At 42.3% G+C, this 27495-nt stretch overlaps 4 protein-coding genes across 4 annotated transcripts; 2 read left to right on the top strand and 2 right to left on the bottom strand.

Moving 5' to 3' along the window:
* The first annotated feature begins 16 nt into the window (after positions 1 to 16).
* On the top strand, positions 17 to 10862 carry dnajc16l (DnaJ (Hsp40) homolog, subfamily C, member 16 like). The gene is made up of 15 exons (XM_076754930.1): positions 17 to 434; positions 621 to 687; positions 847 to 992; positions 2179 to 2354; positions 4044 to 4228; positions 4562 to 4666; positions 5219 to 5377; positions 5604 to 5734; positions 5976 to 6153; positions 6388 to 6570; positions 6712 to 6788; positions 7032 to 7112; positions 7322 to 7411; positions 8354 to 8524; positions 8717 to 10862. The coding sequence occupies exons 1-15, from the start codon at positions 247 to 249 to the stop codon at positions 9201 to 9203; spliced, it is 2424 nt and encodes an 807-aa protein (XP_076611045.1). The 5' UTR covers positions 17 to 246; the 3' UTR covers positions 9204 to 10862.
* A 112-nt stretch (positions 10863 to 10974) lies between these two features.
* On the bottom strand, positions 10975 to 13215 carry cdab (cytidine deaminase b). Its single transcript, XM_076754981.1, has 4 exons — positions 12978 to 13215; positions 11917 to 12028; positions 11538 to 11595; positions 10975 to 11299 (listed from the first exon to the last, which is right to left on the bottom strand). The coding sequence occupies exons 1-4, from the start codon at positions 13162 to 13164 to the stop codon at positions 11159 to 11161; spliced, it is 498 nt and encodes a 165-aa protein (XP_076611096.1). The 5' UTR covers positions 13165 to 13215; the 3' UTR covers positions 10975 to 11158.
* A 610-nt stretch (positions 13216 to 13825) lies between these two features.
* LOC143335485 (serine protease 1-like) lies at positions 13826 to 16665 on the bottom strand. The gene is made up of 5 exons (XM_076754956.1): positions 16605 to 16665; positions 16302 to 16452; positions 15983 to 16124; positions 14395 to 14652; positions 13826 to 13975 (listed from the first exon to the last, which is right to left on the bottom strand). Exons 1-5 carry the CDS (start codon positions 16663 to 16665, stop codon positions 13826 to 13828), a joined length of 762 nt encoding a protein of 253 aa, XP_076611071.1.
* A 4183-nt stretch (positions 16666 to 20848) lies between these two features.
* On the top strand, positions 20849 to 25971 carry LOC143332952 (trypsin). The gene is made up of 5 exons (XM_076750838.1): positions 20849 to 20906; positions 21888 to 22047; positions 23231 to 23372; positions 24417 to 24683; positions 25801 to 25971. Exons 1-5 carry the CDS (start codon positions 20849 to 20851, stop codon positions 25969 to 25971), a joined length of 798 nt encoding a protein of 265 aa, XP_076606953.1.
* The last annotated feature ends 1524 nt before the right edge of the window (positions 25972 to 27495 follow it).

Below are 27495 nucleotides of genomic sequence, written 5' to 3'. Positions count from 1 at the left end.
AGCCTAGGCTAGAATTACCGGTTGTGACTGACGGTTTGCGTTAGCTAGGAAAATAATGGCCTCATCGTAGTAAAGTAGCAGTATGTCGTTTGTACTTAACGTTGAAGAAGCCAGCATACCCAAACATGTAACGTTAAGCTTTTAGTTTGATATATCCGTCAGGTACAGAGTAGCTTTGTAACAATACTTCACCGGGCAGCTTTTCAGATTACTGACATCAGCGTTGGACGAGGACAGGGGCGAGCGATGACGGTTAGAAAAGCCAGCCGACTATCTCGGACATGTTCGGTGTCTCTCGCCATCTTCCTGCTAATTTTGAGTGTGCAGTTGGTGAAAACAGCCTCCGAATATGACCCCTACAAAATCCTTGGCGTCAGCAGGAGTGCGAGTCAAACAGAAATTAAAAGGGCATACAAGAACCTTGCCAAAGAATGGTGAGTGACAGACCGACATCAAGTCCTCCGTAGGCCGTCCCGACCCCCTCAGTCAGCAGCACACATCTGACACCTGTGCCGGTGTCTGTTGATGTCCAACTTAAAACGTGAAACCCAGGACACGTTTAACCCTCTATGACCCAGCAGTGCTTTACATTTATGATGTGCTCTGTCGCCTTTTTTTAGGCATCCAGACAAGAACAAGGACCCCAAAGCTGAGGACATGTTTATCAAGGTTTCTAAATCATACGAGGTGGGTGAGCCTCCATCACAACATGTCATGTCCTGCATGTCAAACAAGCTCCAGCTGACATCATGTGTTCTCCGTGGCTCACTCAGTCTGCTTCAGTGTCTGTCTCATGGTCCCTCTGCAGTCACTAAAACATTAATAGTCCTGTCTCACCTCCCACAGATTCTGTCTAATGAAGAGCGAAGGTCCAACTTCGACCGCTACGGGCAGATGGATGAAAACCAGCCCTTCGGCCAGTCGCAGCATCACGCTTTCCGCGGCTTCCACAACAGCTTCTACTTCGATGAGTCGTTTTTCCATTTCCCCAGGTACTTCATGTTCAGATCAGTTTGATCTATCATCACTGCGTGTCATTGTCAAGGCTGAAGTACCAGCAGGCTTTGGGACCAAATCCAGTGTGATCAGGGAACAGGTCTCTTCCTCTGTCTCCTACGATAAAACATTTCTTCCTCCACGTTCCCGTCACTAAGTTTACAAATATTTCTTTCCCAGCATGCTGCTGTCCTGAGCTGAGTGGCGCACATTGGGCTCTTCCATGTGTTTGCCTTTTGGTTATTGATAATAATAAGAAACAAAGCTAGAGTTCAGTCATGCAAACATTTATGATAAAGTCCTGCAGTGTTTGCCTGACAGCAGACAGATTTCTCTGAGGGAGGGGGATTCAGTTTTCCTGAACCAATCACCAGAGACATACTTGTAATTGATCCAGAGCAACCTCGATAGCTCTTGTTTATAGTAGTCACCACTGTTGTTATCACTCCTCCTTGGCTCTGGTACACAGCTTGACAAGGCTGGACAACAGCATGATTACAGCATTAGTCCCGCCCGTGGCGCTGATTGGCTCTATCGCTTTTTCAACCAAGAAACTGCTGTTTCATGTCATGATGACAGATGAGTCAGTCAGCATGGTGGAGTGAGCAGATTCAGAGGTCTGGACTCACACAACTGTGGGGTGGAAACAGCAGTGGACATTCTACAGCTAATCAGTCACCAGAAAACAGACGACATATTGGTCAAATTCCAATCATTTGCTGGCTAGAGCTCATCAGATGTGAGAATTTGCTTACTTTTTCTCTATTTCATGCCACTCTGAAGGGAATACTTGATTTTTTTGGCCTTTTAATCAAACAAAGTAAGTGATTGAAAGACATCAAATTGAGCTCTGTTCACCTAAGAGAGGAATTTGTCTTTTAATTTTACAAATTAGTGATTTAAAATGAAAACAATCAGCCTAATGTCTTTGTCTTTATATTTTGATTTTGGGAAGTCATCATGATTAAAAGGGAGAAAAAGAAATTTAACAAGCTAAATGTCTAACTAAATTGTCCTTTTTGATAAGTTTTTTTCATAGAGCCACTGAGCACGTGCACCAACATTTAGAACGAGTGAACCAATTGGAGTTTTAGAAAGTTTTCTCTCAGGTCATGTCCCAACAGCGCCCTGTAGGTTATGTCTAAAAAAAGACTCACTGACTTGCTTCCGACCCTCCTCCAGGTCCAGGGACTTTGCAGACAGCAAGTACCTGCTTCACCACGCACAGTTTAACAGCGACGTCCTTCCAGACAGCCACAAGAGGCCGTACCTAATCAAAGTGACCTCTGAGTGGTGCTTTGCATGCATCCACATTGAGCCTGTGTGGAAGGAGACGGTGCAGGAGCTGGAGCCACTGGGTAAGTGTGATGTCACCAGGCTCCCATCAGTCTGCCACCCCTCCATACACACATAAGGACAATGTTTGCTCAGTTTCAGACCATTAGGACAAATGTAATTCTAAGAGTTATGATGCTTTGCAGAGAGCCTGTCATTTCTTTAATTATTCATTAGGGCTTATTTGTTTGTCTTGGTTTCCGGGAACAAATTGTAAAGCCAAGGGAGGAATTCAACCCTTTGTAACAGTTGTCTGGCACTGGAGATGAATTTAAAGTTGTTGAGTTAATTCTGCTAATTAGAAGCACAGCTCCCGATGCCCTTTAGATGTAGTCTCATGTGGAATCAGTAATAACTAGGTGGCCTGCTGTGGAAGAATATCCTCCTTATGTATGTAACCCTTAGCTTGGTACCATGATAACCGTTCACAACCAGCAGAGTCTTTATACACTATGGATGAAAAAGGATTGATCACATTTATATCTATATTCATATAGTGTATATCGTACATATATACTGTATTTAGCCACCAGATAAATGTAAGTCCAAGACTCACTCTGTTTCTGGTGCTGTTTTCATCTTCACCAGCTCCTGAGAAATACACTCAGTGGCCCCTTTATTAGGTACACCTGCACAATCTGTTGCAGTCCAATACAGCAGCTCTGCCATAAAATCTATCTCGACAAAGCTCATAATGTTCAGTTATTTGTGACATTGTGGGAAAAGTGTTAATTCATATGCTTATATGTTATCGTGTTGTGGTGGACTACACCACCATCACTAACTATGGCCTCAGTGCTCAAACATATTACTGAACACCTCTCTGTCTGTCAGAAAGCTACTAAATGCTCTACAATGTTAGCTATTGGTCAACTTTGTCTGCAGTGTGTGTGTTTAAAGCTTCAGAGTTTGTTGAAAACATCTGCCTCCTGCAGCTGGAAATTAGGGTGATTAGAGTGGCGAGAGTGAACCACAAAGGCCGTAAAGCAAAACAAGGAGCTGAAAGATCCTAAAAGCTTTGTGGAGCTGAAGGCGCTGGCCGTCAGGTGATTTGTTTCTGTGGGTTTGTCCTTATGAGCAACCCTTCTCACATTACAGATAGTCATTTGACCCATTGTTCATATAAGAATACTGGCACATGCAGCTCTCGACTGTCGCACATGCCAAGCCTCAAACATATTCCCCTTGTTCAAGTGTTAAAAATCAAGATAAGAAACGTTGTTTCAGAGCTTTTCTCTCTGGCCGTGTCAGAGTCAGCGTTGGTTTATTTTCTCCTTCGCTGTGATATACAGTGGTCCTGATCCACAGGAGTCTGTGAGACACTAAAAACAGGTGTATGCATCTTTTATGAACTCTATCCATTAGGCAGTCCCTCGCTAATTTTAAAGACAGGAGTGAAAATCCCACAGCCTGCAGTGGACAGGAGCTGCACCGAGAATTCCCTTTGAAATAGGATTCATGTTTGTTGTGTCTGTTATTTTACTGCTCAGTAATCTGTGAATTTGAACAAGACGCTGCATAAAGAGCATTAATTGTGGTTTTCCTCTCTGTGCTCATATGTGCTGGTTTTATTGTCCAAAATCACTGGAATAACACAATACTGAATTAGTTTTAGGTTGTATTTTATCCCTGTGTTTTGCTCTGTTGTATCAGGTGTAATAGCAGTAGGTTTTTTTTTTGTTTTTTTGTTTTTTTTTTAACTGGTACATCAGGTGTTGGCATTGGCATTGTGGACCTGGGTTACGAGCGTCGCCTGGCCAACCAGCTGGGAGCTCACCGCGCTCCCTCCATCATCGGGCTGGTGAACGGCAGGGTGACCTTCTTCCATCAGGCGGTGGTACGAGAGCACCTGCGACAATTCATTGAAGACCTGCTGCCCCAGAAACTGGTGGAAAAGGTAAACTCAACAGGCGTAAATGCACTTCTACCACTTGAGTACTGTCCAATCAGGAATAACCTACAGATCATCTGATTTGTTTTTAACATATATGAATAATATCAATTTTTCTTCTCTTCTGAGTGTGACTGAAGATTTAAAGGGCCCTATGAAATCTGTTTTTCCAGATTTTTTTTCCGTTTAAATTGTCCTGCATTTGGAAATCACAGGGCCGTAGATGTAGGTCTGATTACGTATGACTCATCGAGTGTACAAATGGTGAAGCGGTGCTACATAAAACAGGTCGTAATTTAGCAGGAATATATTTTGAAGTATTTGTTATTGTTTCTCCAGATCACAGATGACAACTACCTGGCCTTTCTGGATAGCTGGCATGCAGAAAATAAACCCAGCGTTGTCTTGTTTGACCAAGTTCCTGTTGTTCCCTTACTCTACAAAGTAAGTAATACATTTACACACACACACACACACACACACACACACAGCGTTGCACTAATACCTAAAAGTTATAGGGGAAAACAGAGAGAGGCGTTCAGTCTGGCTCTTCAAGCTGGTGAGTTCTGTGAGATCTGGAGCGGTTTCCACCCTCACACCAATAGAGAGCAGAGAGATGAGACCCCAACAGCAAATACAGACACATCTGTGTGAGCAGCTGTTTCCTGCTTGAAGTGATCTTTCTGTTTACTAATAAATTGATATTTCATCCTGTGTTACATGGAATTGTACCTTTTTTAACCTGTCAAATGCAGGCAAATGTGCTGGCAATATTGTTTCAATAACTTAATGCCAATAAATGTAGGCTAGGGAACATATGGGAACAAAGTTTCAGCCAATAAGATTTCTTAGTTCTACCTATAAAGTGTATACATTTATGAGTTTATATAAAAGCAGCAATCGGCCCTGAACTCTTTATTTTTTACGCCTTCTTTTCTTATTTCTTTTAATGTGTTTATTGTGGAGGCTCTCATCTTTCCACTCTCCACTCTCCAGTTAACAGCGTTTGCCTTCAGAGACTACGTGCGATTCGGCTACGTGGACCAGGGTGACGCACAAAACACTCGGCTGCTGCGGCAGTTCAACATAAACACGTACGCCCCCACCATGCTGCTGTTTAAAGAGGACACGGAGAAGCCTGTTGACATCATCCAGGTACATCCAGCACGGCTTGCAGCCTACGCCATCACTTCCTTAGTTTAACAGTAATAAGGCATTCCGTCCTGCTGTATCAGAACACACTGGCTGGTTTTAAACTTGATGCGTGGTGGCCTTAACGGCGAAGCTTGAATCAAGTTTGGTATTTCTGTATGAAACCTACTCTGCTCAGACTTTTTCTTGCTTTACGCCTTTCACACCCTCTGCCCCTTCTCCTTTTCAGGCCAGAGGGATGAAGCGACAGATCATGGATGAGTTTGTCTCCAACAACAAGTTCCTGCAGGTGCCACGGCTGGTCAACCAGCAGCTTTTTGATGAGCTGTGTCCTGTCAAGCAGTTCCACCGACGGAGGAAGTAAGACATTTTCTGAGCAGATGGTGCTGCACTTAATATCTTGCTGAAATTGACCTCTTGTGTAATAAGGTTTTGCATCTTCCCGGAAGAAAGAAAGAAAGAAAAAGAAGCTAAGCCAATTCTAACGGGTGTAAAATTAACTTTTAACACCATGACAACTGTTAGAAGCTAATGTTGCTGCTGTGAACTGATATGTTGTTAGGGTGAAGTAGCAGGTGAATTGACTGTGTATGGTTTGCAGGTACTGTGTGCTGCTGATCACAGGGGAGGACCAAGCTTTTCTCCCAGGCAATAAGGCCTTCTTGGATTTCGCGGCAGCTAACAAAAAGGAGGTGCTGCGGTTTGCGTACGTCTACCAGCGTCAGCAACAGCCTCTCTGTCAGACACTGCTCCACAATCAGGCTGCACTCTCACCTCAGGTCAGTGCAAGAAATACAGTCACAGTGCACACACATGCATCAGTGGACATACTCACTAGCACGCCCCTACAGCCAAATGAATGACACAAATGAAGCCATCTGAAGAAAATAGAAAAGGAGTCTCAGTCATCTGGTATAAAATACCATCAAGGACAATGTGTACCTGCATCTTTTATATCCACAAACACACAGAATTTGATATGTGTCAGATTACCGATATGTGCGTTCTTACAGGTGGTGATTCTGGAGAGGCGGAGCCAGGCTGGTAAGGTCCTGTATCGCTCTGTGAGCGGTGGCTGGAACGGCAGCGAAGAAGATAAGTACAGGCTTCACGAACAGCTGGAGCTCCTTCAGAAAGACCCCACCTACCTGAGCTCAGACGCCACCCTGCCAGAACTCAACAACGAGATGGCCCCTGTAAGAGACCGCAGAGGCACATTCACCTTAGTCTTGAGACCCCGGGGGTCAGAGGCTGCCATGACTGATGGGAAATCTGAGGGTGAATATTTTAACTTGAAGATTTCTTTGTATTAACATCATTGTTTTCTGTCCCGTCAGATGTTTATTATTCAGTGGATGAATGCTGCCTATGATTACATCCTTCAAATATATGATGACCTTCTCTACTCCAACTGGTAAGACAATACTCACCCACAGTGTCTGCAGCGTTTAGTGCACTGAAAGATGATTGCTGATGTGTTTCAAATGTATCAGAAGCTGAATCATGCTCCTGATGTTGCTGGACTTACCTGATGGGGGCTCTGTTGGGACGTGCGTGTCCTTTTATAGCCGTGATGCACCACCTCTGCTACACATGGAGGCTACATGGCGACTGCTAGTGTTACTGGTTGATATTTATTTTTTCCTCCCTCCTCAAGGCGAGAGATGATGCCCATCCTGTCGCTGATCTTCTCAGCTCTCTTTATCCTTTTTGGCACCGTCATCATTCAGGCCTTCAGGTGAGAGAGGCGCGACCTTGTTTCAGCCTGATGCAGTTTAATCCTAGGCCTAAACATTTGCCTTGAAATTACTTTAAGTCAACATGTCTCACTTTCTACAGTAGAAATGTGTTATTTCTTTATTTGTCTCCCAATTCTACACCATTATCCCTGGTTTTGACTTCCTGGTGCGTCCATACTCATGATTTGTCTGCGGTGCGTATTTTCAGTGAGCCAGGTGAGAGCAAACCCCGGAAAACAAAGCCGAAGGAGCAACCGCAAACTGAGGACGATGCTTCAAGTAGAACCAGCACCTCGAGGTAATGTTGTGAAAGGAGGTGAACGCAAGATGGATGCAAAATACTTTGAGCAAAGGTCACAGCGGATCCACTGCTAAAAGGCTGTTTTACATGCACAACGCAGTATGAGGCACAGCGGCAGAAAACAGGGACAGCAAAGAACAGTGTCTTTAATTCTCACACCGGCTGCCCGAATGATTATTTTCCAAACTTATTTTGCCGTTGAATGGCTGTTTATCCAACTGGCAGGTTTGTTCTAACTTAAGCGCGTCCTTGAGTTGTCAAAGCAGCCCCCCCCCCCACACACACACCCCCACACACACACACACACACACACATTGCCCCACAAGAAATGTTCTCATTAATAATTAAACATGACTCGGTGGTATAGTGTTAATGAATTCATATTTTCATAAACCAGCACAGTCCAAACTGCCATGAAAGGAAAGTAAAGACTTGTGTCAATGGTTTGCCAGAAAACTGTTTGTCTGTAACAATATTTAAATTTGTTTATGGATTCATTTAATTGGCTGTTTGTTGTCAACACGTTGTCTTCATGTTACCAGCAATCCAAGTGTTGAGATAAACTGAGGGGGACATTTGGAACATTTGGCAGCTGTATGCTTACACCTCTCAGGGGTTATGTGAGGTATATTAATTATAGCACACAGCCATAATTAACATTCTCACAAAGCTCGCATTTGACGGATTTCATCACAAAGGAAATTGCCTGCAGCTATTAGAAATGTATTTGAAAATCTCTCCTTCTTCTTCTGTGGTGCTTATAGGGTAATCTCTGTTTGTTTGTTTTTTTTAATTTGTCTAAATACAATAGAGTTATACAAAGAGTTATTGGTTGCTATAAAAACATAAAAAAAGGGATAAACTGTATATTCTATGTAATTCCCATGTTTCTTTCCCTCCCTCCCTCCCTCTTTCTGTCTTTCTCATTGGTCCACGCAGCCGTCCTCCGAAGAAGGACTTTGTTGAAGTGACGGAGCTGACAGACATCACGTACACCAGCAACCTCGTCAAGCTCAGGCCGGGCCACATCAACGTCGTCCTGGTGCTCACCAATGCCTCCAAGACCGCCCTGCTCAGGAAGTTTGCCAAGGAGGTTTTTTCATTCTCTGGGTAAGTGTCAGCACTGCAGGGACTCCCTGAGCTGCTGGCCACTGCTCACTTTAGGGGGTATTGCAGTAACTTGCTTGTAAATGATGATAGGAATGATGTATCATGGAATAATATAACCTTGCTGTGTACATACATGTATTTTCAGTATGTATCTTGTCCTTGGTCTAATTCCAAACCCTTCTCCCACCACAGGACTCAGACCCTCCACTTCTCCTTCCTCAACGCTGATAAGCACCACCACTGGATGCCCTCACTCCTTCGCTCCGCCTCTGGTGCTGTGCACAGCGAGGGCCACTCGGACGAGGACGAGGAGTCTTCAGACTACAATGGCCACGTCCTGGCCCTCAATGGCCACAAGAAATACTTTTGCCTCTTCAGACCCGTCTTCACAGGGGACGATCCCAACGACTCCTCATCTGAGACCTCATTCTCCTCTGACAGCAGGAGAAAGTCCAGGTCCAGGTCCAGATCCAGCTCCCACTCCCGATCCAGGTCCCATTCCAGGGAAGATGCGTCCATACCCAAGAAAGGCTCCAGTAGGGCCACCAGCATAGAAGTCCACCACAAGCTTGACAGGCTGGGACTGTGGATGGAGAGGCTAATGGAGGGGACCCTGCCCCGATTACAGGTCCCCGCTTGGCCCTCCCTTGATGAAGCCACTAACAACACAGAGAGCTGAGCTCAGGTGAAGAGAGGTACAAAGGGTAGCGGATACACTTTGTGATGCTGCCTTCCGATTAAGTTCTTTAGCAAGAAAAATGCACAATGATATTGCAGTTTTCAAGATATTATTTAAGATCTCTTTGGGACAGGTAGGCTGCCGCACTGAGCTGTCGCAGCCTCTTTACAGAATGTCTTATTTTTATCTGACAGGCAGTGTGGAGCAGTGGAAGCGATGGCTTAGACTAGTTTGCTACCACAAACCTTTAAAATGCGCTTAATGAGGCAAAGTCTCAGCTGTATGATACATGTCCTCTGTGCAGAGACGGAAGGAGGAAAAAGGAGAGAATCTATCAGAAAACAACAAGAGCAGATGGAGTTTCTCCTGACGTTCTCTTAAAAATGTCGGTCTAAGCTGTAGCGCACACACACACACACACACACACACACACACAGAGTTCTGATTGCATGCAGAGCAAATTTTCACATTGCTTTATTTGCTGACATGTGAGTGCGTGAGTGTTTTTACTGCCTGTCTTTATTACCCACAAGCAGCTAATAAGCATCATGGTACAGACGTTAGCTGTAGCTAGCTGTGTGTGTATGTGTGTGTGTGTACCCATGTATGTGTGTGTTACAGCATAACTCCAGTTCTTGTTGTTTTCCTTTCCTTTTAACTCTTTGTACATTCATTATGTGCAACCACACAGCAAGGAATAAGCTTTTTTTTTCCTCCACCTGCTCTTAGTAGTTTGAACTAACCAAGAGCCTCTAGACTTGGCTTTGCGCCTGAACACATCCCTCCAGTTGACATGAGTTTGACCTTTGGCAGTATGTCAGTCAGATGGAGGATTCTGCTGTGTGTGATCAGATCTCCACATGGGTCAATATGAATAAAGGCTTGGAAACTGAGCCTGATGCACTGACTTTATGGATCAGTTTTTTGTTTGTTTTTTTTTACTTTTAGGAGCCTTCCGTTAAACTTTATTAATGACCCTTGTTTGCTATTCTTGATCTGATGCAACCATATTGATTCCAGGCTTAAAGACATAGAGAATTTCACAGCATCGCAAGCAGCAATAACCAACTTGTTCACATGACACCATCTGCGTGACAGTGTGTGTTTAAAAAGCTGGTTGTGGATTGAATAGGATGCTTCCTGGTGTTTTTCTGCTCTGCTAAGGGATTTAACATCGAACATGCTACCAGCCAAGTTTGAATTCTGATGAAGTTTGATCATTTTGGGTCAGTGGTACCCAAAATGTTGAAATCTGCCTTTGTCGCTTATTTTTCTTAGTTCTTGTCAATTTTCTGAATCAGGGAGAAACAATAAATCCTACTCTATTATACTTGCCCTTTTTAAGCCTGTGCCCTTAAACCACTGTAAATGTTAATGCATGGAATAAGTAAATCTAAAATCACTAGCAAATGTTTAGCGAATTTGCACTGCTAACTTAAATGTTACACTCCCTCCATCTCCTTTGACTCTGTAATGGAATAATTTGCTGCTCAACAGATAATAACTGCAGTACACTGTAACTTATAATCTTTTTTTTTTCCTTGTATGTCCTTTGAGCTTCATTTGTGTCCATATCCAAATGTGAGAAATGAAGTGTAAATTAGTAAAAGAAACTCCTTTTAAAACACGTTATTTATTAAAATGTGCAGATAAGTTTGACTTGCCTTGATTTTTGTCATTTTCCTTCACGTTTCTTTAAACTGAGAAACATCTTTATCTTCAACAGCACAGCATTCAGTTTGTTCATGTAAAGGTCAATGGATCATTAATGAAGGCACAGTGAATTTTCCAGCTGTCTGGCAATTAGCTTGATGATATGTTTATTAAAATTACACTATACATGGAATACACTTAAATATGTGACACTGCTCACAATCAGTAGATGATACAAGAACAAATATACCGTAAATTATCATAAATGGAGCTACCAGCAAACATGAATACACATTTTCAGCTCAGTCCTCATTAGGAATGTTCAACACTTTCTTCATGGATAGATCTTCAGGGCCAAAGGAGACTGGCAGCAGCTCATCCACGGTCATCCTCAGGTACGATCCACTGGGCTTTGACAGGTACACGTCCCAGTTTAGCCCAAACTGTGAGGAGGATGACAAACAGACAAAAAATACAGCATGTCAGTGAACTCTCTAGCAAAGTACCCCCTCAGTGCTCAGTGTTGTGTGTGTAGTCCTGACAGCTGAAAGTTAAGAAACAGTGTACAGTGGTTTACCAGCCGAAAACATTCACACTGCTCTATGCGGAGACCTTGATATATCATCACAGACTGGAAACTCAGAGCTCCTGAAACCAGTAGACCAGCAGAGATGATATTACCTCTCTCATGAACTGCCTGCAGCCACCACACGGGGAGATGAACTCGTCATCCAGGTCACTGCAATGAACAGATTTGGAAAAATGTGATTGAGAAACAAAAGGTCTGAATGCTCAGCTATGTCTGCAGGCACTTGATGATCACAGAGCTATTAAAAAAATCTTCTGCTCGGTTAGGCGCAGCATGTTGATTGCTGCTTGGCAGAGACCCACGTACAGCTTTTTCCACTATTGACCAACTGTTAAACTTGAGAGGCAATAGAGGAAGTATGACTCAGTTTGGTAAATTTTGGTTACGTGCAAGAGAGTGAAAAAGTAAAGGGAGTCATGGTTTGGTATGCTTGAATGACGATGGTGGGCTTGTGCAAGAGGAGGGTGTCACCTGGCAATTGCAATGGCCCTGAAATTTGTGTAGCCTTCTGACACTGCCTTGCAGATAGCGGTCCTTTCAGCACACAGACCCAGGTTGTTGCACGCATTCTCCACGTTGCAGCCTGCAGGAACACAAGGACAGTCAACAGATGCTTAAAGTTGAGTTAGTTTACTGAAAGGAAAATTAGGAAAAAGAAAGTGAGAAAATAGAGGCGTTTCCACCATCAAAGGGTCTTTCTGTTGACTTCTTCTGTCCTGGTCAAACAGTTGCTCAAACGGTCTTTGCACTCACAGCTGTTTGCCAGCCCTTGCCCCCCCAGACTTTTCTGCTCAGGGACACGTGAGTCGCTCAGCTTTGTACAGTCCAGCAACATGAATAGGGGAGTGGTGTCTTTGTTGACAATGATTTGACATCCCTGTCTGTGTGGACAGTGCTGTTGACACAGGTGATGCAATTACAAAAGCACACCTTAAGTCATGGGAAAGTTAAGATTTGTTGATCCTTAGAAATGTGATTTTATTCTCAACTCCTTAGAGTGATAGAGGCTTTCTCCTGGTGAGGGTTTAAAGACAGGCTGCTGTAGAGAGACATGTTGAAATGAAACCTTTACCCTTTCCTCACAGAGTCCAGCCATTTGAACCGCCTGTTTTCAGGTAATCATTAGCGCAGTGTGCCAAAATTCATCTCTCATCAAGCTAATGTTCAATTTCCTTGCACTTCAAATGAAATTCTGTGACATCTCCCACATCTCAAATGATCTCAAACAACAACAACAACGCAGCGAGGAAGGACTCTACTCCAACACAAGTTGCGTAAAGCTGTGGCGCTGATCTCTTCCCTGCGTGTAATGTATTAAACTTTCACAATTCTTTCTTTTAGATATATATGACATTTTAAAATCTTCTTGCTGATGATGGCGAAGAACTTACAGCTTAAATGATAAGAATGGAGAAATCAGTCTTAAGTTTAACAACAAAAAAGCAGGTGTTCATTAAATTTGCTTTCCTGTCCATCTTAAACCTTAGTTTCACCCTCATGCCAAATACTTAAGAGTTTCACATGTGCCTTACCTGTAAACACACAGTTGTCAAGGGTCAGGAGAGCAGCCCCCACCCTGAATTTGCTGTAAGGACAGTAGGCTTTCTTCTTTGCCTCCTGAGACTGGTGGATGAGCCTCTTGACTGTTTCCTGGGACAATTGTCTGGAGCCGTGGTCCTTCATATTCGTCACCTCCCCTCTGAACTTGACTTGGTCCATATTTGCTCTTAGAGTTGTTGAGGCTACTTTTGAGTCAGTGAATGAGTCTTTTGTCACGCAGCTTTAAACATGAATGGGACGGGGTGAAGGGGGAGAGGGAGCTGTCACAGCCAATCACCTGGTAGCATACCAGTACGCGGTCATGAGGCAATGGGAAGTGGTTTTTTGTTGCCATTACTCCTTTTGTACAGACATGATGTTAAAGAGAAGTTCAGGCAGGTTTCTGCGACTCACCTATGTGGCTAAACTAGTCTGTGGAACACGCCTTTCCTGATTGCCTTTCTTCCTTCTAAATTCGGGTGTGATCGATGATCAGCTACAGAGGAGACAGTCTGGGAAAATATGCATCTTTATTGAGCTCTGAGTCAGCAGAGAAATGTGAGCTTCAAAGACCAAAATGATCCCTGAAATGGGTGCGACATAATTTCACATCACTTGTGGAAAACATTACAAACAGCAGAATAAGTCTAAAAAAACCAAAGTGCATTTAGTTACATTTAAATGTCAGACTTGTTTGTTTATTTCTTTTAAATTACCTGAGCCGTCTCTCTCAAAAAAGACAGCCAAAAAAAAAAAAAAAAAAAATCTTCTGGGTCCATTAGGATCCATTCAAATCTACATCACAGTAGAGTCTTAAGTGAGTTTGTTACTAAGAATCTCATTAGCTGTTCTGGGTGATCCAGTTGATCCATCCGAGGTAGTTTCTGACCTTGGTGTAAACGCCTGGGTAGTAAGCATAAGCGCAGCCGATGCCCCAAGATACAATGCCCTCAAATTTACCGTTACAAACAAGAGGTCCTCCCGAGTCCCCCTGAGGATCCAAAAAAAAAAAAAAAAAAAAGTTAATGGTTCTTGTTGGTTTGGTGTGACACATTTTGATATAAACTAACAGCTTGACAGATAGGAAATAAACACGTTTGGCAACTTTACAAGGTGACAAAATGTTAATGCTGTCTGTGCACCTTTTGACGTAAACAATAAAGTTATATGTTACAATATAGGCTCTTTAGTAATTTTCAGTATTACATCACATGACACACACACACACACACAAACACGCACAGCTCTGTTTCAGTCACTTTTGGGGATATTATGACTTAGATTTATTTCCTGGAGGCTTAAGCTAACCATAACCACTACTCACCTAACAAGCATTCACCATAAAATGTAATGATTTACACACACACACACACACACACACACACACACACACACGACTTTGTGCCTCACCCGACAGGAGTCTTTCCCACCAAAGAAAGAGCCCGCACAGATCATGTTCTCTGTGATCCTGAAGTAGTAGTAGTACCAGCAGTTGGAGAAGATGTCCACGTTCACTGACCTCAGTACAGGCGACAGTCTGTGGCTGTTGAGCCAGGTCACACCCCAGCCGCTCACTGTGCAGCGGGTGAGGCCGGCCAAAGGAGGCGAGTACGGGTCTGGCAAAGAGGCCGGCTCGACCCTGGCATTGATGATAGCCGGACGGTCCAACTGAGTCATAGAGTCAGTGGACAGAAAAGCTCATTTTGAAGGCAGTGCTGTGCATTTTCTATTCACATTACAAAAGGAGTGAGTGGAGACGGTTATCGCTCTTCTCAATGGACAGCTGTGCCATCTGTGCTGTTGACTGATGACTCATGAAATGACATAAAACACTGTATAAAACAGAATACGATGACTAAAACGAGAACAGATGGAGGCAGATTGCTCAGTAAAGGGGCTGAATGTAGCTGTGACAGGTCCCTGGTTCAACAGGTAGAAAGGATCATTTGTAGTGTGTTTCAGTGGTTAAATTGTTCAAAATGAAACTGAACTCAATTCAAAATGACACTGATGCTCATTTGAATGAAAGTGAAGAGCCAGGTTGTGCAACAGTGCCAGTTTGCAGAATGAAAAGCAGTGAGTCAGTATTCACACTGACTGACGTGAAGTCAGTGGACTTACTGCTGTCTGCTCTATACTTCAACGTCGCTACATTTCAGAGGAACATATTGTAATTCTTACTCCACTGCCTTTACCTGACATCTGTAGCTCCTGATTATTTAGCATATGTGGCATTTTATTTATCACAAAAGATATTATCAGCTGCTAAAAATCTCCCTCTTATTTTCCTCTCACGCATTATAACATCAGTGATAACTATCCTATAATTTCTAAACTCTGATGGGGCCATTCTACATAATAAGTACTTTTAATTTGATACTTAAAACTTTAAACTTTTGATATTTGAAACTTAGTACAGTTTCCTGATCATACAGAACATTCTGTACATTAACTCAAGTAATATTTTTAATCCAGGACTGTTTGTTACCTTGTTCTTTCTTAAGTGAGGGAGTGAATGCTTTCATTTCTGGCTATAACAGATGCCCTGTGTTTCAGCCTTTAGGTGTGGAGTTTGAAACACAAAGGCCAACGAAAGATACTATTGAGTTGCATTATGGCAAATGTGTGACTCAGCTTTACTGGAGTTTTACCCATACTAAGCACCTAAACTCAGAATATGTCAGTCCCTCCTACTTTGATTTTGACAATTCTTTTACAAATCTGTCTCTTGTTAGTTTTCCAACTTTATGGAAACTTTATGGAGTACCCCCTTTGAGTAGAATTTAGTACAAAAATATATGACTTGCATACGTGTTAAGTACCATAATGCGACACATGGAGTCCGTTGAGAAGCAGCTCAAGTATGAAACATGATAGATGAAACATCATTTAGAAATGTGAACACTGGTACAGCTGTATAACTTCAAGAGCTTGCACAGTTTATTGCATATTTATCATGGTGCTTCAAAACCTGTCATATCCTACAGTTGTCCCTTACCTTGAGCAGCATGATGTCATTGTCAAGCGTCCAGTCTCTGTACTGGTAATGCCTGACCACTAAGGAGACATTGAACCTCTGCTCAAAGCCCTCCACGTTTGTGATGATGTGCTCACTCAGGACCACTTGGATCATGTGACTTCTAAACAAACAGAGTGAGCAAAGGAGAAGGGAGAGCTCATCAGCACAGATCCAGCACTTCTGTCAAAGTCACACGATGGTCAAAGAGTCAAAGGCAAGGTGCAGCAGTGCTGCCATGGATATTCAGTTAAACCGGCCCGAGTGAGAGTGCCACAGGCGTAAAACTGCAGTAACTTACGGCCTCCAGCAGTGGGCGGCAGACACCACCCACTGCGGGTGGATGAGGGTGCCTCCACAGAAGTGGTTTTTCATGAAGAGCAGGGAGGCCTGATACTTGATGGAGTAGGGTTCTACCACTGCACCCCCGATGATTCTCTGCCCCTGCACACCTTAGAGCAGAGAGGGTTGAATTCAGACATGAAATATTGATCTATTCTTCAACATGAAATAAGCTTTCTGCTTTTATTTTTTGCTTAGAGTTACATGAAGTCAGTCCTGTGTGATTGAAGGTTTCAATGTAAATAAGACGGTATATACCTACTTGTTAGGGTTAGAACAAGCAGAAGGAGCAGTGAGAGCTGACAGGATGGAGCCAGGTTCATCTTAATAGCTACCAAAATAAAAGAGAGAATAGAGGTGGTCAGTATCACTGACTACAAACAGGTGAAGAGCAGAGGGAAAGATATCACTGACTTGTGTCACATTTTAATTTATATTACATACTACATTCTATTGAACTCTTTGTTTACTTTGAAAGTATCCTGTATTATCAACGACAATAACCAAAAGTAGTAAATGTCAAAATTCAAGAGTAACTTACATCTAAGGTCATTTAGCAGCATAAATGTGTTCACTCCTGCACAAACAGTGCTTTTCTTCTGTGGGATCCCAGCAGGACAAATCAGTGCAGCAGGTTCAAGTCTTAGCCCCAAACCAAATGTCCACTAATTCTTTGTTTCTTTTGGTTACTGGTTGATGATAGAGGATTGATGCAGACACAGGATAGATAACACATGAAGATCCACAGTCATCCTGAAGAGGCAGTTCAGCCCAGAAAAGGTTCTTAGCTCATGTACAACTCTTATTACAGAAAAGCTGGGACACTGTGACAAACATAAATAGAGCAGAATGCAATCATTTGCAAACAAACCAACACTTTCACAAAGTGTTTCTGAGTCCATGTAGTAATATCCTTCATACAATAATGTGTTCACAAAGTGGTGAACCTCTCTCCATCCTCGCTTGTGAATGACTGAGTCTTTCCAGGATGCCCCTTTCATACCCAATCATGATACTATCACCTGTAACCAATCAACCTGTTTACCTGTGGAATGTTCCAAACAGGTGTTTTTGGAGCATTCCACAACTTTCCCAGTCTTCAGAATAAGCAGATATTTACAAAAATCAATGAAGCTGATGAGGTCAAACATGAACTTTGTGCACTGAGACAAGAACTTCTACATGTAAGATCATCTTTGCTCAGTAGTTCACATTTATAGCATAGTTGGAAATGAAGTATAAATAGGAGACTTCCTGTTCATTGCACTGCTTCTTCATAGTCACACAGAAATAAACTAAACTTACAACTAATTGCATGCTTCGTCTGACTCATTCCAACAAATCGCTGATAAAACTCCAGCTGGTTCTCTTGATGCCCTTAGTCCATAGCTAATTGACAGCAGCACATAATCGAGCTGAAATCCATTCAATACAAAGCTGTCTCACCTTATCCGAGAGTCAAGTGAGAAAACAGTCCAAGTGCAGCATCCACACACGGACACACACACTCTCACACACTCCTCTCATACCGAGACATAAAGTAAAGCTTGAGAAGTGTCAGGCGTCTTTTATATCGTAACCACTCTCACTCTCATTGTTCCCTGCCATTGTCCGCCATACATCTGTCTCTCATACATAATGTGACCTAGTACATGACCAGGAAAAAAAAAACTTCTCTTTCATTCCGCCTCTCTTCCGAAGGCCTTTGTTGTCACAGATCCAGCCTATTGTCCTGTGGTGGAGACAAAGTGAAGCTTTATGGAGATGAAACCCAACGAGCCAGAGAAATGACAAAAGACATGTTGGCTCATATGACGTCTGAGTTTGATATATTTACTGTCTAGTAGCCTGTCAACCTGAGGCATCGCAGGACATAACAGCATTCATTCATCACTTGAACAAGGCAGAACTTTTTCTGATTCTGTTGAGTTGAACTGAGTCCAGCGTGTCTTTTGTACGTCTGTTTTTGACTTATAGGTAAACGATCAAAGCAAGTCCCAGTCTCTCTCTTCTCCTCAGTCACTATCATTTGGGTTACCTGCTGTTTTTTTCCAGTTCTCAGTTCCCACACACAGGACCTTTTGGTTTGTAACTCATAGCCTCCATACAGTCTACACTCCCCAAGGTGTCATTCCAACTGTTAGGGTGAAAGGTGATAGTGTGCTCCTGCGCTTTGCCTCAGGTGCAAAGCTGAGATTGCAAACTGGATGCTTTTGTGTGTGTGTGTGTGTGTGTGTGTGTGTGTGTGTGTGTATATGTGCATGAGGCAGATGCCTAGCACAGAACTGCATGAGCAGTAAAGATGTATGAGTGATGAGTCTGAGAGGAATAAGTGTCCCTAAAATGTTGTTTGCCTCGTGCGGACTCTTATGTTAACATTAAAAAACTGAATTTGTCTCTAACTGTGTCTGTTTGTTTTGTCTATCTATATATATTCACACTGAGTTGAGAGTCTTCGTTGACAAATACACACTAAGTTATGGTTGCATGTTAATAAAGTATTTTAATCTTGTGAAAGTTTGAGCTCAGCCAGCACAGATATATATATATTTTTAACAGCGTGTGTAAAGGCTCAGTTTATCTAAATTACAAAAAAACATTCTCATTTACCTCTTGCTTTCTAGATATCTGTCTCTGGGATTTCTGCCTTTACTCAAACAATTGAAGTGAATGAAATATCACACACAAAATGGAATATTGTGGTGCTCAAAGCAGAAGTGGGCAATATTTTACTTTATATTTTTGTGTTGATATATATCATGAAAAGGTACATTTTCTGGAAAATCAGTTGAAAGACAAATCAAGGTGCATCAAGGCTAAAATCAATATAATATAATATATATAATATTTTGATTGCTAAGGATGGATATATTCTGAGGTATTAAATATACCTCTGTATAAATCATATTGCTAGCTCTCAGATTTTTGGCAAATATCATCTCACGGTACGTACCATGATATCATCATCCCACCTCACAGCCTTAAAAAACTACTTTTAATGGAATAGTCTGACATTTTGGGAAGTAAGTTTTCAGATGAGAAGATCAATAACAATCCATGGAGAGAGTAGTATCAATCTTCTCGTCTCTCAAAAAACCAAATGTGCACATTCCCCAAAATATTAAACTATTCCTTTAAAAAGTAAAGGTAGCCAATAAAGTTTACAGCAATCAGACATCGATCAGACGTCACAGACATGAAGCAGAGACACAACATAAAGTAATATGTTAAATAGATGTGAAAGTAAATAAAACTACACTAAAGCTAATCAGGTGGATCTCTAGCTGCAAGTGACATGTCTTCCCAGAAACAGTGTCCCCATCACTGTGGCTAATCAGCTAAGCAGAAGTTTTAAAAGTCACATTTCATAAGAGGCACAAAGAGCAGGCATAAATATCCTGGCCAAACAATGTGAAATCTGTATGCGTGGTCAGTCGGGGTAAGTGAGAAAATATGCTGGCTGAATGTCCTCATATTGTAAGACCAAGTTCAGGTTAAATATTTGCAGTGTTTAAAAAATATCTGTGTGAGTCATGTTTGCTCTGTCTGTATTTCTGAAATAGAAAAAAAAAACCTAGTCTTATGTTTGAGGTGATTGTCTGAGACGCCGGGCTGAGTGCTGGTCCAGGAAACACCCGACAGCGGGAGGCCGCACAAAGCCGTCTCTCCCTCCACCGCGTGAGACATCAATTATTCAGCTCGCTCTAAATGTGGGACAAGAGGAGGTCAGGCGAGATTCTCCTGTCATGCTGTGGATGATGCTGACTTGCCAGAAGGCTGATGATGATGATGATGATGATGATGATGATGATCTGGCTGATAATGATGAGTTATCATTGCAGACACGGATTCAATAGTGACGGATGATTCATACTCATACAGAGGAACAGCTGTGTGTCTCGGCCGCGTAGAAAAACTCAGTGTTGTCTTGACTCAGACGTGAATCTCCCCACAGCTACAAAACAAAGCAGCGCACACACACACACACACACACACACACAAACACACGCACGCACGCACACTCATGCACACACACAGTAGGCTATTGAAACATTTCAGCACGGATAAGCCTGGATGATGACACAGACAGAGCGTGCTGATACAGTATAGATGAACCTGCTCGCCACAGTACCCTGTGTTGCCATGGCAACAATGTAAGGCCTTTCCACAAGTCAGGAGGGTCAGGAGAAAGAGTTGCGATGCTGGGATGGCAGGGGGGTGCTGGGCAGCTTCTGAAGGTGAACTTTGTTACTCTCTTTCCTTCTCAATCAATGCGACAGTGTTGGACCGTGGTGCCGCATGTCACGATGAAGGATGAAACTGAGAACTTTTTTTTTTTTTTTTTTCAGGAAACTGGAGGATAAAGGTTGGTGTGACTGACTCCTTCTGTTTCCGGAGGGGTGGATGTCCAGGCTGGACAGACAGGTGCAGAGGACAGTGGTTGTCTCACTGCAGTGGTTCAGCTGCTGGTATGGTGTAGGATAACGGCCTGAGACCTCCACAGCTATGATGAGCCTGCTCATGTGTTTGAGTTGTGTGCTACTGGACCTCATGACTGTGCACAGTGAGTAAATGTTTAAAAAGGTTTGTGACCAAAATATGTTACGATTTAACTCAGTTTTAAAATGTGCATGTTCATGTTCTTGCTGAGAGTTAGATGAGAAGATCATGCCAGCAGCCGATTAGCGTAGCTCAGCACAAAGACTGGAAACTGGGGAGACAGCTAGCTCAGTCCAAATCTGTCTACCAGCACCTCTAAAGCTCATAAATAAGCAGGTTTGTTTAGTTACATTTCACAGAGGGGTATTTCGTCAGACTAACCTCCTGGAGAGTGCTCTGGTTGTCTGACAACTGAACTAGCACATCACCCCTGTAAAATGGTGAATTGTCATTTTTATACTTGTGTTTGTACAGATTCAAGAAATTCAAGAGATTGTGGTAATAAAGAGACTAATTCCCCAAAAATGTTATTAAATTAAAAAATTAAACTATTCCTTTCGATTATGTTCCAATACCTCCCACCATCAGCAGGTTAGTTTGTGATTACTCTTCAACAAGTGTTCAGCAAAAAAATGTATTTCCAGCCATGGTTATGCGGTGGAGTTGTAGATATTTCCATGAAATAGTCTTTACTGTTCCCATTGTGTTTTGTATAGCCCTAAGCCAAAGTACAGTAGTTAAGCTGTTGCATAAGGCAGGCAGGAAGAGCCCCCACTCTATGGTTTCAGAGCCCAGAGTGAGGCAGTGACACTCGGAGGTCAGGTTAGATTGGATTACCTTCATTACGCTGTGGCCTCCCAGGTGACAGAAAACCACTTCTTGTTAGGCTTGAAGAGGGGATAAGGAGGGCCTCACTTTTCATGTTTCTCTTTTGTTCACCAAAGGCTCTCCATGTTTTATAAGATAGACTTTTTAAGTGTGATTGAAATCCATACCCGTGGAGCTTCTACCATCTATAAATGCAGGATGTTTTTGGTATTAGTAGATGAGATGAAAACATGAAGGAACCACACCTTATCCTGTACATTTTTCTCCTTCCATACAGGCCATGTGCTCATGCAGGGCCGTATAGTAGGTGGTCACACCGCTGCACCCAACTCCATCAAATACATTGTGTCACTGCAGAGCACCAGGGGCCAACACTTCTGTGGTGGATCACTGGTTCACAGGTACTGGGTGCTGACCGCAGCGCACTGTAACATTGGGTAAGAATGTCACCAATAAGTTGTTGATGTAAGTTGTTGAGGCTTCTTGCTGTTACTGTTGGGTGAAAACTTACAAATCCATTCTGTCATGATTGCCATGTTGGGACAGTTACATGCTTCTTTATGTTAAAGCTTTTAGCTGTGCTCTTGCATTCTCTGGCACCTTAAGATGATTGTAAACATAATACCAGCTAATTGCATGTTAGCATTGGCATACTGACATTAGCATCTAACACTACAGCCTCAAAGAGCCGCTAGCATGGCTGTAGACTCTTGTTCTACAACCTTTGCTTTTATTAACCCCAAACTAACCAATCAAGGGAACGAGCAAGAATCAAGGCTGTTTTTCTACTTCCTGAATAAATTTCCTTTAAATACTTCTTCCCTTATAAATCTAAAATGCGACCTGACAGCTGTGTTTGAACTCAAGGTAATGGCAATGACATTCTTCTGATGTTCTTTCAGTGGACTCTGTAGAAGTCAGTGTGTAGAAGCTAACTTGGCATGATTTTATATTGTGAGCAGATGGTCCCAACAGATGCCAAAAAGCAAACATCCATTCTACGGGTAGGTAATGTCAAAACGATGCCGCTTGATCATGACGCAAAGTAAACCTGTATGCAGGCCACTGGGAAGTCAAACAGCACCCAGATGCGGTCGAGTCAGCTGACCTTGGCACATCATCGGTATGTGTGTGTGTGTGTGTGTGTGTGTGTGTGTGTGTGTGTGTGTGTGTGTGTGTGTGTGTGTGTGTGAGTGAGTGAAGTGTGATCTTGTCTGGATCCAGGAAATTGGCCGTATTTCTGTTATACTGTCCCAGCCCTGCCTGCACACAGTGAGCCATTGTTCCCTGGCACACACTTCTGGCTTTATGGTGGCCCGTGTTCTCACTCTGCGCTGTGACTTTGAATTCTGGTCATCTTTTCTCATGTGTGCCATGTCCCATCACTCCTACCGTCCCTGCCTATTGACAAACTATTCAGTCCAGCTAAATTACTAAAAGTGTTGTCACAAATATGAATTGGCAGGCTGATAAATCATGATCATGGTGACTCTTATTGTAATGTATATAATAGGCCTGTGCTGATTTTGTTTGTAATGATCAGATCTCAAAGCCACGATCTTTTCGGTGTTATATTTGTTGATAAACGTGATGTGAAATGGAAATGACTTGTTTTTTTAGGCCAGAGCACATGATGATAGTGGCGGGCGACTACATCGTAAACACCTTTGAGGGCACTGAGCAGTACGCCAAACCCCACAGGCTGGTCACCCACCCCCTCTACAACAGGAGCACCAACAATGCTGACATCATGCTCATTAAGGTACAGCAGGCACCGTGAAAAAAACAGCAACGTTGTCTCGAGCGTAACATTTAAAGTGCGTTGATTATTGAGTGTTGTTGCATAAATTTGGACGTGTTTTGTCACTGGGTAAATTTAAAGAGCTACAGTTTGTGTTTTTGTGCTTTGTTGAATTATTTCACATGTTTATGATGTCTTGAACTTTCAACATGAGACGTTCACTGTCCTCTTATCACTAACTGTGTAAAGATTATGTCAATACTTTGATGTAAGTGCACACGGGTAATAATTATGCAGATATACAGAGAGGAGAGCATTAAGAGGAATTCTGCTTCTTTACTTTATTTCTATTTATACTCAGAGGTGGGACGATAATTTGTGTCACTCTATATCTCAGTGAAAAAAAAATGTCTATCACACCATTTATATTATCCAAATGACTCAAGCTCAGTAACCAGCTGAGGTCATAGAATGAAGCAGATTTTATTCTTCACCTCTCAATAGGAAAAGCAGTGTATTAAAACACACTGTAATATATATTTTATGTCCTGTAAAGAAATCTGCAATATTTGTCTTTCTGCGTCAATAAAGGACTCTATTTTGATTCCCTTCTGCACACAACACTGGCACACTGTCACCTAAAGTCGATATGGTGGACGTGTTAGCGGAGGATTGCCTCTTTAAACCCAGCAGACACAGAAAAACATTAGCAGTCTTGCCCACTTTCGTCACCAGCTGGTCGCTAACCTTGTCCGCCTGCTGTTTGTTGCAGGGCAGGTGGTGTACAGTGAGTTTATCAGAGATTTTTCACTCCAAAATTCAAATGGGATTGATGAGAGCAGAGCTTGTGGGCTGTACAACAAAAACAACAGCACAAAAATAGAATTAAAGGCTTGGTAGAGGCAATGGGGACTGCAGGGTTTGATTACGATTTTATGCTGGTTTGTAACTACAAACCCTTTTCTCATTGATCCATTGTTGAAATATGAAATACTGATTGAGTGAAACTTCACTGAGTATCAAGATAACATGTTATATTTGGACTTCTTTTATTTTTCTGTCCAGTTGCGAGCCCCCATGGTGCTGAACAAATACGTGTCGCTGGCGCCTCTGCCCAGGCAGGGGACAGGAGTGGTCGAGGGCTTGGTGTGTCGGGTGTCTGGGTGGGGCTACAACAGTATGGGTGGAGGCCAGGCCCCCTTCACCCTGAGGACAGTCACAGTGCCCATTGTTTCTACGGCAAGGTGTAACAGCAGCGAGTCCTTTAATGGAAACATCACAGCAAACATGATCTGTGCTGGCTACAGGACTGGAGGAAAAGATGCATGCAAGGTACGAGGGGATGAAAGCTATTCGACCTCCTTCCATTGACATGGAGCAATTATTTCAGACAGCTGTGAGGTAACTGGGTGTTGTACATTAATGTCCAATCTGCCCCATTGTGACAAACATGATCACTTGATCTTTGAAAAGCCACTAAATCCATTTTGAAATAATCAATTCTCCGTGGTACTGGCCTTGATTCCCAGTGTATATCAAATAACACAGGGTCATCCTCCTTTCATCAGGTCACATTAAGCGAAACAATAACACAGTTTTGGGAAGCTCATCCCTCTGACAGTGTGAGGATAGAGTTCATCTTGTCAGTGCTGGTTCAGCTACAACCTTTTATTAAGCAGAGGTGGCAGTCCACCCTCAGGAATTGTATTAGTTATGATAGTTACAGAAGAGATAGCAAAGCATCCCTGAAATAGCATCAGGGCTGAAGACACTGCAGTGATTTTGAAGTACAGTCATTCGTAGCCGCAGACACTAGCAGACTCTGATTTGTTTATTTGCTACATGATTCTGTCCGTGCCTTTATTGTGAGAGGAGAATTACATAAAATTCAATGTGTGATATACCAGTAGGCTATATTTTGCCTAAGGCAATGAGCTAAATGACTAATTTAAATGTGCTATAATTAACCCTGCAGTCGGCAACTTTGTGTGCTGGCATTTCAAAGTGGCAGCAAGAGATCTGGTGAATCCAACCATCCTGATCCTGAGAACACAGTTTTGTTTCTCCTGCCACTGTTGGCCTTTTTATTTCTTTTCTTTTATTATGTTGTCTTTGGACATGTCACATGTGATAAAAATTCACATGACATATACTGTAAATTTTCAGTGTGTCACACGCCTGTTTTACATGTGAATTTCAGATGGTCTCTTTTGTGAAGAAGTGTCTGATCTCACAGTGATTTTACAGAGCTTCTGTGTCACTGCCACATCTCGTAATTGACTATTGTCAAATTAATTTCTTGACAAATCTACAGTACAGAAGTCCTATAACACCAACCAAAGACGTTAAAACAGCTTTCCAGTAAACTATGAGAAACTCAGATCATTTGTTTTGTCATGAAGTACATCGTGGCAGGACGACTGATGGAAGGTGTGGTCTTTCCTTGCAGGGAGACTCTGGGGGGCCGCTGGTGTGTGGGGGGCGTGTCTATGGCGTGGTCTCCTGGGGCAATGGCTGCGGTGATGCTAAGTTTCCAGGAGTCTACACGGCTGTGTCCAAATTCCGCCGATGGATAGACCAAACCATCTACCGGTCATACCTGCGCTGCACCAACTACTGATGAAGATGATGATAAAACAGATAATGAAGGCATTAATGCCTGAAAAGAGTCATTCCCCTGAAAATGTTTGTGCTGTCATGGACCAAAGGGGGTTCTGTGGAAAATATGCAAAGCTTCCTCTGAGCCTCTGATCTGATTACTCTGATAATGTTTTCAATGGTGATGCCTCTCATATTCTTAAAATATCCTACCTGTGAACAGTGGTTTCTGCCAGCGACAGTAAATGGGAAATGAACAACAGTGGGCACTTTGTAAGCATGTAATTCAAGTTCATAACTTGTCAAAAAAAAAAAATAAAAAAAAAACTTTTATAGAAATAAATGTTCAAATTCAAATTGTGTTGTGTCAGAGTTGAGTGGTGACTCAGCAGTATTTTTTGTGAATTTGTGCACCTTAAAGCCTATTTTTTTTCAATCAGCTTCCTGCTTTGAATGGTGAGGTCATCCACACACAGAACGTGTGCTGCCAAAATTAGAACACTTCTGTTTATTTCACACAGTAGAGCTTTCTCCAGCCTATTTGTGTTTTTGTCTGGTTTCAAGTGGGCTGAGCTCAGTTGGTCACAAACTTCCATGAACCAATCAGGATTTGCATCTGATGAGAGCTGATGGAGTCATCTTTTTATTTTAACAACCCAGCCAGGCAGACCTGATGGAGCAAATGAGTTTTTTAATTTTATATTATACTAACCAGAATTCTTTTTATTAGTCTTGAATATTTATTGTTACAAATACCCAGTTTTCAAGGGCTTTAAACCAGCTACAGCCTGAAGCAAGTGCACCTACTACCAACTAATAGAGCAAGTATTTTAAAGCAAAACATAAGACTCTTGAAAGGGGAAAAACATACGTTATTGCTCTTATACATTAAAAGTTCAATTCATAGGCAATTAAACATACCCACCATATATTCAAGCAGGGGTTTTGCTGCTACAGTCCGTCTTGGTCTGGTATGACCAGTAGCATGTGGTGGCTAATGCAAACTTTAGATATTAACTGAGTCAGTTCACTGACTTTGTGACTGTTCTCCACTTGTGCAAATGTTTCAGGTTTAGATATTTGTCAACTTTAGTTGCTTTTGTTCTTATATCGCTCCTCATTTTTAATTTCTTACCTCATTTTTTTCTTTTTTCTTTTCTATGCCAACTGACACTACAATCCTTAAAGATTCTGTCTCAGATTACCACAATTTTTTTTTTTTTTTTTTTTTTTTTTTTTGGCTAGAAGATTATTTTACATTTAAGCTGTTTTTGGTTAAAAAAAAAAAAAAAGAAAAGAAAAGAAAAGAAAGCAATACAGCAATCAATTCTGATGATGACAATAGAACCACATGCTGTGAAACTGAAAGAGTCTTCTGATATGAAATGTGAGCCTCTGATAAAATCATGGCTTCTATATAGTAAGTCCATGGGGAATAGGTGTGTCATGCCTGTGCCTCCTCTATGAATAGTTGACGGCATATTAAAGTTGGTTCTGCTCCAGGCTCACATATCACCTTTCCTCTCATTGTCTGTGTAATGATATT

The sequence above is a fragment of the Chaetodon auriga genome, chromosome 2, assembly GCF_051107435.1.
Source record: "Chaetodon auriga isolate fChaAug3 chromosome 2, fChaAug3.hap1, whole genome shotgun sequence".
NCBI lineage: Eukaryota > Metazoa > Chordata > Actinopteri > Chaetodontiformes > Chaetodontidae > Chaetodon > Chaetodon auriga.
The sequence above is the reverse complement of the archived record's forward strand: the minus strand, read 5'-3'. Positions and strand labels throughout refer to the sequence as shown.

Bases quoted from the DNA above. Each gene is read 5' to 3' on its own strand.
- dnajc16l (XM_076754930.1), top strand. From the start codon at position 247: ATGACGGTTAGAAAAGCCAGCCGACTATCTCGGACATGTTCGGTGTCT. The intron at 2,355-4,043 runs GTAAGTGTGATG...CTGGTACATCAG, and splicing joins GCAGGAGCTGGAGCCACTGG to GTGTTGGCATTGGCATTGTG. The intron at 6,571-6,711 runs GTAAGAGACCGC...CTGTCCCGTCAG, and splicing joins TCAACAACGAGATGGCCCCT to ATGTTTATTATTCAGTGGAT.
- cdab (XM_076754981.1), bottom strand. From the start codon at position 13,164: ATGGACCAAGTCAAGTTCAGAGGGGAGGTGACGAATATGAAGGACCAC. The intron at 12,029-12,977 runs GTAAGGCACATG...GTGTTCCTGCAG, and splicing joins TGACAACTGTGTGTTTACAG to GCTGCAACGTGGAGAATGCG. The intron at 11,596-11,916 runs GTGACACCCTCC...TGTTCATTGCAG, and splicing joins AGGGCCATTGCAATTGCCAG to TGACCTGGATGACGAGTTCA.
- LOC143335485 (XM_076754956.1), bottom strand. From the start codon at position 16,665: ATGAACCTGGCTCCATCCTGTCAGCTCTCACTGCTCCTTCTGCTTGTT. The intron at 16,453-16,604 runs GTAGGTATATAC...CTCTGCTCTAAG, and splicing joins GCTTGTTCTAACCCTAACAA to GTGTGCAGGGGCAGAGAATC. The intron at 16,125-16,301 runs GTAAGTTACTGC...CTGTTTGTTTAG, and splicing joins GCCGCCCACTGCTGGAGGCC to AAGTCACATGATCCAAGTGG.
- LOC143332952 (XM_076750838.1), top strand. From the start codon at position 20,849: ATGATGAGCCTGCTCATGTGTTTGAGTTGTGTGCTACTGGACCTCATG. The intron at 20,907-21,887 runs GTGAGTAAATGT...CCTTCCATACAG, and splicing joins GGACCTCATGACTGTGCACA to GCCATGTGCTCATGCAGGGC. The intron at 23,373-24,416 runs GTACAGCAGGCA...TTTTCTGTCCAG, and splicing joins CTGACATCATGCTCATTAAG to TTGCGAGCCCCCATGGTGCT.